This window comes from Bombus pascuorum, chromosome 7 (genome assembly GCF_905332965.1).
Source record: "Bombus pascuorum chromosome 7, iyBomPasc1.1, whole genome shotgun sequence".
NCBI lineage: Eukaryota > Metazoa > Arthropoda > Insecta > Hymenoptera > Apidae > Bombus > Bombus pascuorum.
The window spans coordinates 14,689,046-14,703,680 of record NC_083494.1 but is presented as its reverse complement, the minus strand read 5'-3'; the positions used below and the strand labels follow the sequence as shown (position 1 = coordinate 14,703,680).

General features: G+C 43.3%; 1 protein-coding gene across 2 annotated transcripts in view; it reads right to left on the bottom strand.

Moving 5' to 3' along the window:
• Positions 1 to 2,377: 2,377 nt before the first annotated feature.
• The window catches only part of LOC132909297 (protein sister of odd and bowel), a 130,907-nt gene continuing 118,649 nt past the window's right edge, over positions 2,378 to 14,635 (bottom strand). Inside the window, exons 1-2 of one of the 2 annotated variants that reach the window (XM_060964057.1) lie at positions 6,773 to 7,015; positions 2,378 to 6,240 (exon numbers count right to left, since the gene is read on the bottom strand). In XM_060964057.1, the coding sequence (XP_060820040.1) occupies positions 3,992 to 6,073 (2,082 nt within the window). In that variant the 5' untranslated portion in view covers positions 6,074 to 6,240; positions 6,773 to 7,015 and the 3' untranslated portion in view covers positions 2,378 to 3,991. Of the gene's footprint in view, positions 6,241 to 6,772; positions 7,016 to 14,635 lie in introns of those variants that run through there. The other variant, XM_060964056.1, reaches the window with a different exon arrangement.

The following is a 14,635-nucleotide window of genomic DNA, read 5'->3' as shown; positions in this document are numbered from 1 at the left end:
TATAGCGAGACGGGATTATCGAGTCACCTATGCTTCAACAGCTTCGCGCAAAACGATCAAGTTTGTTGCATATCACGAGACGCTGTTAGCCTTCGATGTAACGATAGAAGAGTAAGAAAATACCGTGTACTTTAGCATCGACTTAACTGCGAACAAAATGTTGATTCTTTTCGAAGAGTTATCGATCGATTAAGATCAATCGGCAGAAGAGTTCTCAATTGTTCGGTGGCTTGAACCGCTAGATTTGAAAATTGTGACTGTGCAAATCGTGCGATAGATTGGCGACGTAATAACAAACGTAGTGGCTTACGCGTTGGATCGTTTCGCTGCTCGTACAGATATTTTGCATCTAGAAATCGGTATAAATATTCCAACGATCAGTTTTCTATAGGTTCGAAAAGCTACAGCGCAGATGATGAAATATGCTTTACGAATGTAGAAATAGTCAACGAGAAGATTGATACAGTGAAAGAAATTGGAAAATTGTAATAGTTTCGTATTAAAACTTTATTCAATCTCCAAAACTAGATAACAACCAATGATTGATTACCATTACAATAAATAGCCAAATAAAAATTACTCTACGAATTATTACAAAATAAAGAGGCTTTGAAATATAAATTAGACAAGAGCTTGTATCTCATCGTGGTAGTGAACAGGATTTACGGCTGTGAACACGAAAGGACAATGAGCAACGCGACTTTGAACACCAAGGGAACCGCGCCGATTAAACGGTCGTTAATTGCTTGGCCGCTTAACGATTCGGCAGGGAAATGTGGTCGTGGGAAACGATCGTTGAAAGGTCAAAGGCAGTTTCCAGCTGAAAAGTCTGCTTGATAGCCGAGCCTGTTCTTCCTGTCTTTTCTTTCGGAGTTATCTTCTCTGAGCCACTGGTAACGAGGATCAAGATAAGAACCGGTGGAAGAATTGCCGTACTCTTCGTCCAAAATCAATTGCTTACTCGAGACTATTAACTGTAAGTTGGGACGAATTCGTAATTCGTGTTACTTTGTGAATTATTTTGGTTTCGTTTCGTCTCTTCCATCTTTTGCTCCTTCGTCTGCCATATCTTGACGACGGTTTTTATCGTCGATTGCACAGTATATTGAGAATTTTTCTGTATTTATGAGAAATTCAAGGGTGCGCGAACGCATCGACCACGAAGAGGTAAAACTTGAGAAAGGATCGTTCTCAACGTTATTTACAACTCGATGCGAATGAACAGTCTTCGGCCAATTGATTTTGTACGGAGTGCGGTTCTTACGTTTAAACGAGAAACGTATTAACAGAGTGGACAGATACGATCCACGAATTAATAAACTTCCGAGTGAGAAAAGAGTATTCGTCCATTAGCTGCAAGGTCAAAGAAATAACCGCGAAAGAAAAGAAATGGAAAATGAAATTTACTATAAAAGGGGAAGGAAGATTTTCTGATGAGGCGGAATGTCACAGGCAGCTTCGGGTTCCAACATCTATCGAACGAATGAAACGAGTGCGGCGTATTTTGCATAGTTGAGAATTCGCGATAGAAACGCTTTGAAGCTTTACAGAGCTGAAAGGGGAATTTCCGTGGGATCCGAACGAGGCTCGTGTGAACCGATCAGGCTTTTTAAGAGTGTTTCGAAGGTTAAATTCTTCGCAAAATCGTGCGTCGAACGTTTCGCTTTCACTCTCTTACGAATAACAGACGGCGGGACACGCGATCGCCAGGTTAAACCAGGGACGAGCGTGGTCTCGCGCGTTGAGTATGTATCTAAATCACAGCTCGTGCTACTAATTACTTCTAAACTCTTATATATCTCTCTCTCGATACTCTGATACTTACCGTTTTCTACGTTACATCCGCTATAGTCTACTATATGTCTCTGTGTGTATACATATATATATATATAAAAAAGAAAAAAAAAGGTGACAGAAAAAAAGAGGTGAGAAAGAAAGTAGAAGAAGGAGGAGAATAAAAAGAAGAAGAAAAAGAATCTTCTCTGTAAAATATCTTCAACGTTAATATCTCGTAGCGGTATTTTAAATATCGATCATCATCGTGTACGATCATCGTCGACGTGGTCGTTTTCTTTTTTTTTTTTTTCTTTCTTTTTCTCGCTCTCTCGTTTGAAACAGCAAACAAGTCGTTTTAGGAACAACAATTTCACCAAGTCGTTTCGCGTTGAACCACCGTCGATCGACGATTCGACTATAGCTCGTTTGAAATCAATTGATCGCTCAAGATCGTTTAACAGACTTCCCCCACCCATCACGTTACTTAAATCCTTCGACGTTCTCTCTTTCTCGCGTTTTCATACTTTTATTCGTCTCTCTTTTTCTCTTCGCTTTTATACTTTTACATTTCCCGTCATTTTCTTCCACTGTTTTTTTTTTTTTTTTAAGACACGTTAAACGACCTGGATCAATCGATATCGAACGAGGAATAATTAATTATGAGAATAAAAAAATAAATGGCGATCTATGCTCGCCTGCTTAACCTAATCATCGTGAACTTATCGACCGGAATAACACGCTTCGTAACGAGCATCAGCAATGCGAGTTTCCAAGCGCGTGCACTATTCACAGATCGTATTCGTTAGAAAAATCGAATGATACATCCAGAAATTTATATCGGCGCGTGGAACAGCTATGCAAGTCGTCAGAAGCTTCGTTCTCCAGCGGATAAATTCACGACACGGGATTCGATCGCGATTCTAAGGACGGTATTCGATTAAGAAAACGTTGTTACGCGTGAGACAAGGGTACGGTGCCTGCAAGAGATATAGCGAGGTCGTAAAATGAAACGTTAGATTCGGTTAGACGGTGGTACCGACACGTGTTTCTCAAAGGCAATTTCTATCATCGTTGTTAAATTTAACGACGTGTTATAAAACCTGAGCTTGCAGAATATAAATTCATCGATTACAAGAACCTCCTTTGTTTTAAATTATCCTAGTCTTCTTTGATCATCGTTAGTAGATGCAACGATGTGATAAAATCCTAGCTCGCGGAATATAAATTCGGAATAAGTTAATGCTTAACAAACATAACGTGAAAATAAACAAATGCTTACATGTGTTAATTAGAAAAATCCGTATAACACAAGTTAAGCTTAGTTTCGATACACAATCTCGGCTATGAGTTTTCATTTCAAGTTACATAGATCACTATAGATGTGATCTTCTATTTCAGAAAACAGATCTTTGAAAGTATACAGCAAAGGAAAAACTGCTACTGACAACGACTTGACGTCGCTAGACCCTAACTGAAGCTCTAGATCCTCTATCAATGTGTTCTCGAACAGTCTCTCAAAACGTCTCAAATTACTCGATTCTCGAAGTCCATAAACTTCTATTTCTTTGCAAATTTACGATATCGCTATATCTCTTGCAACGACCACACGCGATATCGGAAACGCCTAGAAAGGAAAGCGTTCGAGGGAGCGTTCCGCGACGTGGCTCGCCGAAGCCCATGCGTTTTATGAGGATCAGCTACCAGCGGCTACCAGTTCGCTCTATCTGGCGTAACTCACGAGCACCGCCGCGTGCAGCTCGAATAAATATCCCGGATCGTTTTCCCAATCGGCAGGAAATTCTCTCTAAGACGAGATCGCGAGACGCCTGTCAAAAAATTAGTCCATGGACGTTGGCCAATCTCGCGATCCTTGGTCATGGTTCGCTCTGTGCCGGGGGTTCCGCGACCTGTCTGGTCGTAAATCATTCCCGCGCGATCTCTCCGAGTGAACGAAGATCGTAATCGGAGAGTATGAAGAAACAGAGAGACAGAGAAACGAGGGTAGGGAAGAGCAAGAATTAAAGAGACAGAAAGAGAGATACGTAGAAGTGAATAGTAATAGAGGAAGACTCGCACGGTGTATCCTTCGTTGACCATCACCGTCGTGCAAAATCCGCACCGTGCCACCGGGAATAGAGAATGGATTAGCAACGATCGAACGCGTCCAACTGGACACTGGGAACCGGGTGTGGGCCGTCTGGTCCTCCCAATGCAACTAACTGGGTGGATTACATGCGGTCCCCGCTGGATCGACAGACACTTGGTGCGGTTGACTCCTATTTGTCACGCTGCTCGTCGTCGAGCTACTCGTTTCGCCGGATGGACTGGGATTCCCACTGTTTCCGCTGTTGCTGGTGCTACTGCCGGTCGCTTGCTGCTGGACACTGGGCTTCTGCGTCACGTGGGTCTGATAGTGCTTTGCCAAGTGCGCCTTCTGTCGGAAACTCTTGCCACACAAGGAACAGGCGAAAGGCTTCTCGCCGGTGTGAGTTCTGATGTGAACGTTGACGCTGTATTTGTCCTTGAAGCCTTTGCTACAGATACTGCAATAGTGCAGCGAACGTTCCTTGCGTTGGACGCTGCCTGGAGAACCGCCGGATGCGCCTTGCTGCGTTCCACTGGTGCTTCCACCGGTCTCTGAACCACTGCTGCCGTTGCTGGCTGCGTTCGAGTTGCTGCTGTTTCTGTTGGTACGTCGACAGTACTTTTTCGGAGCTTTAGTTGTAACCACTCTGGACGGAGTTATTTGAAGCTGGTTGGTGGACTGTTGTTGCTCCACTTCGGTTCGAGGAGCAGCTTGTTGCTGTAGAACATCCTGCTGAGCTGCTGTCACTACCGTAACCGTGCTAACTTGGCCCAGATCCGCGGGAAGAGTTATCGTTCCCAGACTCCCACTGGTTGGATCCAGCGTGTACATAACCGTTGTCGTCGCAGACACGTTGCAAACGGGCTCCAAACTGCAGTACGACTCTACCACTTCGTTGGCTATGCTCTTCAGCTTCTCGTAATCACCGGGACGATAGGTCGTTTGGTCTAACTGGGACAGTAACAGATCTTCATCGGTACAAGTATGCATAGATTCATCCTGCTGTTGTTGCTGCGCCTGCTGTTGTTGAGGCTGTTGTTGCTGTTGCTGAGGTTGTTGGTCGGACACTATCTGCAATCCAGCGTTGCTCGTCACAGGCATGGATATAGTGGATCCTTGAGTAGACGGCGAGGAAGACGAAACCACTTGGGTCGGACCTGTGTACAATTTTCCTTGAAGAGCGCTTCTTAGAAGACTCTCCGCCGAGTCACCTGCACCAACCGCGACAGCAGCCGCAGCTGCGGCCGCAGCTTCCTGCAGATTCTGATCAGAAAGCTTCCAATCGTTGTTATTATCGCCTCCTGTGCAATTAGCGCCACTGGATGATCCTCGGCCGCATAATTCCTTACTTTCGACAAATCCGCTGTCGTCTGTAGCATATTGGGAGGATGCAACAGAGAAACGATCTGGATGAAACCTGTCGTTGACTGTCCGCGACACTTCGGTCACGCTACTGGTCTGATCGTGTTCCTGCTCGGTAGACGCAGGTTCCATGCTCAGTATAGCGTCCAGGTCTAGATTGGGTCGCAGAGACCAAGAATCACTGGACGTGGGAGCTGGACTCTTGCAACAATCCAATGCATCCATAGAGTTGGCTTCGTTGTTCAACACGGTCAACGTGTAAATCGCGCCGTCCGTATTTTGTCTGTCGTTGGCTGAGCATCCTCGACCTACTCCTTGATGATGCTCGTTAGAACCTTGATGGACGCTCACGTTATCATTCCCGTGGCTCTGAGCATTAGCGTGGGCCGACCAACAGTACTTGTTCAGGTCTTCCAAGAGTATATTACAGGTCTGCTCTTTGCTCTCGTCCGTGCCCCAATAATCACAATCCGACTGATCCATCGGTGTTTGCTCGTTGCTCTGTTGAACGTTGCAGGCGCTATGGTGCGTCCTCACGTGGTGATGGTGGTGATGATGGCTGAGGGAGCCAGTGATCGTTGAGACTGGCGGTAGTGCTGTCAGAGTGTTGTTGTTGGTTTCTTTGATGAACGGCGAGCTGTGCAATTCGCGATTAGTTTCGTGTTCCTCGTGACCTTGCTGGAGGTAGCCGATGCTTCTGCAGGTGGTACGATGCAGGAAGCTTTCTTCGTCGGACACGCCGTCCGTGGAGGCACAGTGCGGTGGCGGAGAGACGACGAAGTCGAAGAAATCGGTCTTTGGCAGATCTTCCCCACCCCCTCCTGGGGCGAATGCCTCCGTTAGATCCATGGAGTAGATTTGGTACTTCGTCCTCGTGGTGGTTTTTGTTTTTGGATGGAATTCGAGGTGGCCTTGTTAGGCTGGCAGTCGCAAGTTTCAGGTGGTGGAAGGTGGATTTCAGTGATGGTAGCTGGCGTGTCTCCTTGCCCACCGCATCCTTGAGTTCGGGGGATCACCTGGAAAATAGAATTGAAATTTTGCTCAGTTGGTGGAATCCACTTGCCCTCTGTTTTATTTTTTTATACGATAGAGCTTCGTTTATTATTTATTCGAACGAAGTTTTAATATCCAATCGAACGAAATTGTAAATATTACGAATCTACTTTTCATCTAAAGATGGTACCAAAATTTTTGAATGATCACGATATAAAAATATAAAGTATGAAACGTAGATAGAGATACGTCCTTTTTGTATCATAAGCTATTAAAATATAATTTATCGATTGATATAACCGAATAACCGTATTAATACAAATTAGACAAATAGCAATGGAATTTTTCATAAAGAAAATTCGTTGGGTTGTCGATTTGGTGTACCCAGAGATCAAATCCCATAAAATCGCGGGACAATGGCGCATACCGCGACGCCGTGTCCCAGATTTTCCGCGTTTTCTTAGGCGACGGGCCAGTGAAATAGGATCGGCACCAACGCGGGCATTAGGCCGAAGAGCTAGTGTTCTTTCGCATGTTCTAGGCGTGGGAACGCACCGTGGCCGTGTATAAATTCACCGTAGCGAAGCTAGCCGGCACAACGATCAACCGTACACTCTTGGAGACAGTGGGATAGAAACAGAGAGCACGATCGACGCAGATCGACTCCCTTGAATCTCTGAACGAAGGAGAAACCGTGCCTTAGACAGAGACGGAATAAGGATGGAGAAACTAGAAGATAGACAGGCATACACCGTGAAACAGAGAAGGGAGAACGTAAAGACCGGGGACGTTGCGCATGAATATTGTGTGTATAGCGAGATTCTAATAACCGGGTCTATCACGTTTCATTTTCCTCTAATCGCGTGATAGTTTATTCGCCTCCTCTTAAAGGAGTATGAGACCGGACCACGGATTTTTACGTATCAAATAAATATTGGTTTGGCAATTGAGTGATTTTGTCATTAGGTGATATTGACGCTTAGTTGCCAACCCAATAGTTGGCGCAACAACTTGAACGGAGAGTCGTTTCATCTATCGGAAATTCTAAATTCGATATTTTCCACGAAAATGATATCGGTGAATATTTTGTGTTACGAACCATCGATTACACGCGATATTTCTTTCACTGTTCGCAATCGCAGTCGGAACGAGTATTCATAGAACTAGATATTCATGGCCCAATCGCTAGGATCAGCCTGTATAGGCGCTGCGCCGGTGGTACGAGGCATGAGCGGCATAGGCTTGCGCAACTTCTTTTCCGCGAGCTATCCTACAGCAACGCACCGTACCAAATTAATGCGGCAACAGTGCAGACGCGAGTCGCGCGGCTAAATGCCAGCTACGGCGTATAACAATTGATCGAGGGCCGCTCGCCACCCGGATGTCCGAGGACGGAACGGTCGATCCGCGTTGCGAAACCGAGGCCTGCAATCGCGATACATCATCCGCGTTCACGGAGAAGCGATCGCGCGGCAGCTTTGTACATCCTAGTGGATCTTAGCGATCTTTATCGACTCTACAGCCCGTTAATAAAGAGCAATTTTTAGGCAAATCGCGGATCGTTATATATATATTGTTACGAAGATTTTCAGTATTCGCGCTTTACCTTCCGAAGGTTTTACAAATTCTTAAACGTCTAGGATTTCTATCACTGTTGCCGTTTACGATGGCACGATGAAAATTCGAATATTTCCTGGAAATAACGAAGCATTCTTCGAGTTTCGTTTCGAACCAAACAAAAACATAATTTACACGAGAGGTGGAGATACAAATTTCTACGATCAGAATCGCTTCTGGACGTCTCCTTATTCGAAACGTAATTACACAACTGTTAGAAGTCTGATCTGCTCTGAAACATGTTTGAAGAAGACAATTTATATATAAAAAACGCGTAGTAAAAAAGAAAAAGAAAGAAAAATAATGGAAGAAAGGGGAAAGAAGATAATGGAACAGATCGAACGAAATTGTTCGTTTCATCGATTCGTTTTTATCCTGTCGTCACTGCTGCTATCGCCACGACGAATTTTATCCCGTTACCGCAGATGGCGAAAGTGGATCTTTATCTATGATCACGTACTCGAGTACATGCTTACGCCGCAGCAGAACATCGGGGGTTGGTAACGATCGATCGATTGCGAAGTAGATCGATAGCCGGATATCGCTAAGAGCATTACACTTTCTCCGTCGGTCCAAGGGTCTCCGTTATTTTCGGTACAACGCACGGTCCTACAGAAAATGAACTTGCCGAATCGCTGCTATCATTAATCCTCGCGAGTATCTAACGAACGATCTGCCCTGTCGAAATTGCCAACGCTCTTTTTCGGGACGTGATGTCATTTTTGCTCCACGCGAGTATATCACGTACGAAACACGATGTATCACTTTGATTAATGCTCTACAACGTTCTGCTTTGCGTAACGATAACTTAGGCGAGAGATAAATAATAGCGAGCAAAGTTTTCGGTAAGGAAAACGCGGACTTGTTCCATTTTCGATGTACGTAGGAAGAGAAGAATCGAGGAGTCGAAATACCATCCAGTTGGCAACTGTGTGATCACGGATTTTGTCGTTAAATGGTAATGACAAAATCCTTTATCACTTAGTTGCCAACCCAATAAATTCGATATTACGTTGGCCCATAAAAGCGTTTGAACGTTTGTCTGGTAGAAAAGTTGACGATGTAATGTGTTTTGTAAGATGTACAGGGTGATTCACGCAACTGTAACAAACATGGCCATGTGCGTTATGAAGTTATTATGTCATATTTCCAACGAAGTATTTTACGATTATTCGTTGCCTGATGTACGTACGAGTCTGCCAATCGATAGAAAATTCTAATCAGACGTATGTTACAAGGTTCTTCAAGGCATTTCTCGACTTCCTATATACGGGACTTTATTATTAGCGATTTTGCGAGATTGCATCGCGGATAAAAAGCGCGTCTAGTGAAATACCAGCGAATAAACACATCCTTGTCCATCACTCAACTTTATTTTTGTCTATAGAAAATGATTATTCTTGGAAATGTATTTTCATCCCCGAGATATTCGAAACATTCCTCGTCGCGATGTTTGCAAAATATCGAGGATCTTGTTAGGTTGTCGGAAAAGTGTCTTTCTCTCGCAAACGTGATTTTTACAACAGTGCACCTTCGTACAAACGTGAAACCAAGTCTGCGAAGTGTCGCGGTGTTTATCTCGACAGAACAAAATGGATAATGATATAAATAATATAAAACAAGAAACATTGTGCGTCTATTATTTGCTCATAAAACGAAAGAAACTTTTTCGACAACCTAATACGTAAATCTTAATAATTACATCTCTGGTTTCCAATAAAACTTGCTCGATTTATCAGCGATTTTTAACAAACTCGTGTCACTCGACCTGACATTTTCATCTTTTTCGAATTGAATATTTTCTTCGTATTTTACGTCGTATCAAAATTCTTCTATTTAATCGTAAAATGAGAATAGAATCCAAAAGTCGACGAAAGTGTACTTGTCGCGTGAAACATCGGAGCGGTAACAAACACAATTCGACAATTTGGGTTGTGACACAGATTCGTGTTTCCTTTCGTTGCAAATAACTCGTAGGCTATCGTAATCGAAATCGTATTTACAATTACACATCGAATGTATCACAAGTTCAGCACAATGCGTACTATGGTCGTATTGCCGGTGATCTATCACAGGCAACAGTATATAATCGTCAAGTGTCTCCGCTTCATTAATTCGAGCCAGAGGAATGTCAGCGTAATGATCATCATATTGCACGATCAAACTCTCACTGTCTTTCATGCGCTTATTATCACCGTGCATTTATTACTCAACGTGTTTTGTATTTCATCTAGTACGCGGTGGCATCAATCTTGCTTTACTACAACGTAATTAAAATTCCACCGCTGCACGGATGAAGCAACCACGGTGATTGAAAACGCAGTAATAACCAAAAACGAAAAAGGAAGAATTAAAAAGAAGAAACAAACAAAAAAAAAAAAACAAAGAAGAAGAAAGGAAGATACAACGACGTTAACCCGTTACGCTGATTTTATTGTACTCGTGCGTGGAATTGTAAAAAAAAAAGAATCGCACGCCGTTAGATTAGTGTACCGATAATTTGTATACATCAGACGATGGCATTTAGTAACGATATTTATGGCGCGATACATTCCTCATGAGATACGGAATAGTTTCGTGGAATGAATCAAGATTACGACAGGAAGTATCTGTAATGGTCGTAAATGTGAACAGATCGGAGCGATTAGATGTACGGTAGCGGACAAAAGAAAGTTTTAAGTTGCAGCGGCTAATTTACCTGTCTATATGCGCATATCGGTAACTTGTGCATCAGATAGATTTATCATCGTGTTGTAATACGAAAGACAAAAGTTCGACTCGTCGAATAAGATATAGAAATAAAGGGAATCTTTAAATAAAACAGATATACGTATATTTATAGAGATAAAAATATTTGTAGAGAAAAAAAGGAAGGTTCGGTAAACCTATCAAATCACGAGCTATTTCCACTTTGTTAACTATCGTCTAATTACTTATTCCATTTCAACAATTTGCTGGCAAAACTCGAAAGGAGAAAAAGCAAAGTACGGCAAACCGAGAAACAGGAAGTGGCGTTTGCGATCGATCGGCAAGAAAAGCGAAAACAGGTGTCGCTGAGTGTAGAAAAAGGCCGCGAATTCGCGGAACCGGCGATGCTTATGGCTTCTCGTTATTCGATTTCGTCGTCCGTTTCTCCGTCCGAGATTTTTTGCATCGTGAAATCGTTGCGAGACCGCGCCGAGAGATTCACGATTCGATCGTGCCCGACTCGCCTCGGGCCGAACGATCGTTGCTGAAACTTTAGGGTCGTTCCACCTCCGCTTTCCTATCGTCGCCCACGGAACTAGATCGCATTGCGCAAAACGACGCCTGGAAAAACCAGTCTTCCACATTGTGTTCATTGCGAGCGTCGCGTGACTTTGCGTTTATCTGCATTCCTCCGTACTTTATATCTTTTCGTACGGACGTTTGAATAAATTTCGTGTCTTCGACGAGTACCCTCGTGTGTAGGCGCGTGCATACTTCTGGAAAGCGCAGAACTGCGTATACAAAGGACGCAGTAAATTACAGAAATATAGGGAACGGAAAGGTTGCTGATGCTGCAATTAGAAAACGTCTAAACTCAATTTATCAAAGTAGGCTCAGTGATCGACGTTTACACGCTTGTAGTATGACAAGAACAGCTTATAAAACGTTGGCTATTCAACTTGCAACGAGGCGATCGTGCGATTGTTTCGCGTGGAAAATATCAATGAATATCATTCGTCGATCGTAGGGTTCGTAGCGTAGAAAAGTTTGCTCGTTCGCAGCGCTGCGACGCAAAAAGCAAAAGAATAATTCAAACTATCCTTGACATTTAGCTGAGTTACCGAGTTACCGCCAGGCCAATCTTCCGTTTGCCTGTTGCCGCAATAAGCAACGCTCGTTCGTGAAAGATCGCTGGTATTACATTTTTGTTCGCCTCGAGCCCCTGCAATTTAATCACCCTTATGCGATTTTCGTGATACAAACTAAACTACAGAAATAAGTTCTTTCCTCTTTGCATCGTGCGAATACATAGAATCGCGAGATACTCGAAACGAAATTATCGCGTACACGAACGCGCTTGTTCGAACTTATCGAAAAACTTATCAAAGTTCTATATCAATTTCAGCCAAGTTATATATACAGACGTAAAAATATCGTGGAATTTTCTAATCGACCGATGGAACGGTTTCAGCGGATCGTAATTGCAATCCGATCATGAGTCAGCTTAACCTTAAATCGCTTCACTCTCGAACAACTTTAGCGGATCTGCTTTTCCTATTCAAGCTGGTTAACGGTATCGTCGGTTGGCCGGCGACCTCTCGAGTTGAGAAATTTTTACGCTCCTATGAGATCATCTGGATCTTCACGAACTTTCCTCGCGCGCGTCGTTGTACATCTGCTTTCTCGCTACTTGTATCAAAATCGTCGAATCCTAATCGAATCGTTTAGCATCGTTTAGCACAGACTTGTTCGCGAGTGACTTTATCTCAAAATCGTCAAACTTCCGTGAGTCTTCGCGGTACGGTTCCTTGCACGCTACTCTTGTTTACGCACACTCATCAGGCTTATCCCATTTACTATTTAATTTTCCATGAATATATATTGTTAAGGTTATTCAGTGGATGGAATTAAAGAAATGCGTGGGCAAACTGCAAGGTATTGAAAGTATATATATTGTGAATAGTAAATTAGAAAATATGTGGTACTATGTAAGCCGATCCAGATCCTCTCGCTAGCAACGTTACCCTGAGACTGAAACAACTGCCGAAACCAACGTCGGACGTGTACCGCTTATGGTCTTTCCTCGACGCATTCTTTTGTCTATGCGCTTTCGAAGACCTTAGGCGCTTGAGAAACCGAAGACCAGATGTAGAGTTTTCTCAGAAGTGACGATCACTTCAACATATATAATCGTAACATGCCAACGAAATGTAACGTCAACGCGCTTATACGTATACGCGCTTTGTACTACGTCAGACAATCTCGCAACGTGTTGGAACGTGTAACATCGGCATCGTCTGCGAGAAGAAACGCATGGAAAGATAATCGGTTGGAAACGTACGGGCAAAAATATCTTCGCACGATCTCGCGGCACGTCATCCGTCGAAACGAGATCGAGGTGAAACGGGCCCGAAAGAAACGGCCGGTCGAAAATTGAGTCGACCTGTCGAGGCACGCGTAAAGTGTCGAAAAAAGGAGGAGCGGACGAGGATGACGGGCGAGTAATGGGGTCAGACTGGCCGAGGATTTCGTGTATCCAGCCGGATATCGAGCTCGCGAGCTCGCCAATTATCCGAGTACGTTTTCGACAGGGGCTGGCTGCCACGTGAAGAGATAATTCAACGGGCCAAGTATCCGGCCACCGTCGATTTCATTTCCGTCGAAAACGTCACGGAAACCACGGCAGCCACAACGATCACAACCGGATCACACCGTTGAAATTAGCAGGTTTCGGCGTTCCAGGGCGACGTGATCTCAATTTCGCGTTCGATCCGGATACGTTTACGAGAAATGACGGTTGTAGGACTCGTTTTCGAAATTATTGCGACTTCTGCGAGAGGATTAAGCGCTTGTTTATGGGATTTTTGGTGCGCCACGTCCGCGTTAGGCGTCCGTTGGCCACACGGTTTACGACGCGATCGTAAGACCAAGTTATACGAGCGAGTTTCAAGATGATGATTTCTGCGTACGTTAATGTGTCGGGTCGGTGCTCAAGTTGCCGCGAATTTTTCTCCACCTGTTTAAGGGCTCTGTATTTCGTGGAAGTGATTTTGAGAAATGGTAACGGAGAGGCGAATATTTGTAAAAACGTAAGATGGGATAATGAGAGAGTGGGCTGGCCATCTCGCTGAAATAAACAAGGAATCGTACGAAACGCGTAACGTAATTTATTATACGATGCAAGGTAATTTACTTATATTAACATATTCTCCGAGGTGTCGGTAATTCATCACGGTTGTCAGAAACGATATCTATAACACGCGAGACAGATCAAATTTCGAGATACCGTGTTAAATTAAAATAAAAGCGTGGAAAATATATGGTAAATCGTAAACTTGTTTTCGCAATTTTAACATCGGAGTATAATATTTCGGCCCGGTTTTAATCTTCCATCGAACATTTTTTATTTTCCTGTAGCAATTCCGAGACGTATTAAAAATTTCTGCTATCGGTACATCGCGCCTTCATCATCGATATGGTCTTATACAAGTATACTTTGTAACAAGATAATTGCGTTCAAACTGATATCAAATTATTTAATGCAACGCAATTTGTTTAATATCCAGATATCCAATTAAATTTCTCCGGATATAAATTTATGATATAATAATGCCATTACGTGTATATATTGTACACACTGAAACGTTATTAGGTTTCCTTGGTATCTCGCGTTACGTTCGTTATTGTTTCGATGTAATTTATCGACCTGGTTTGAAAATTTTGTTTCGGTGTATACGTTCGAAAGAAAAAGCGCAATATCCAGGCACAATTGGAGTGTGTAACCAGTTTATAAAAGAAAGAGTCACTCGTGTCATGTTCACAGACGGTGAAATGGCCTTGAGCTAGCAATCCACTTTAGACAAAGAATAATAGCGTACATGGTTGACCTATGGTATAAGTCAAGGAAATCTCTCGTGATATTCCGCGAGGCCACTTTTTGTACAAACGAACTTGTTCGTTGATATTGAAGCAAATTTCCAATATAGTTCTTCCATCGGCTATGAAAATCGATAGTCTCTTTCCAATACTTTTATCCTCTCTGAGAACATCGTCCACGTGATCAAGAATATTCTGCCGTTACAAAAAGTGGAAAAGGCTTTCGATCGACGATAA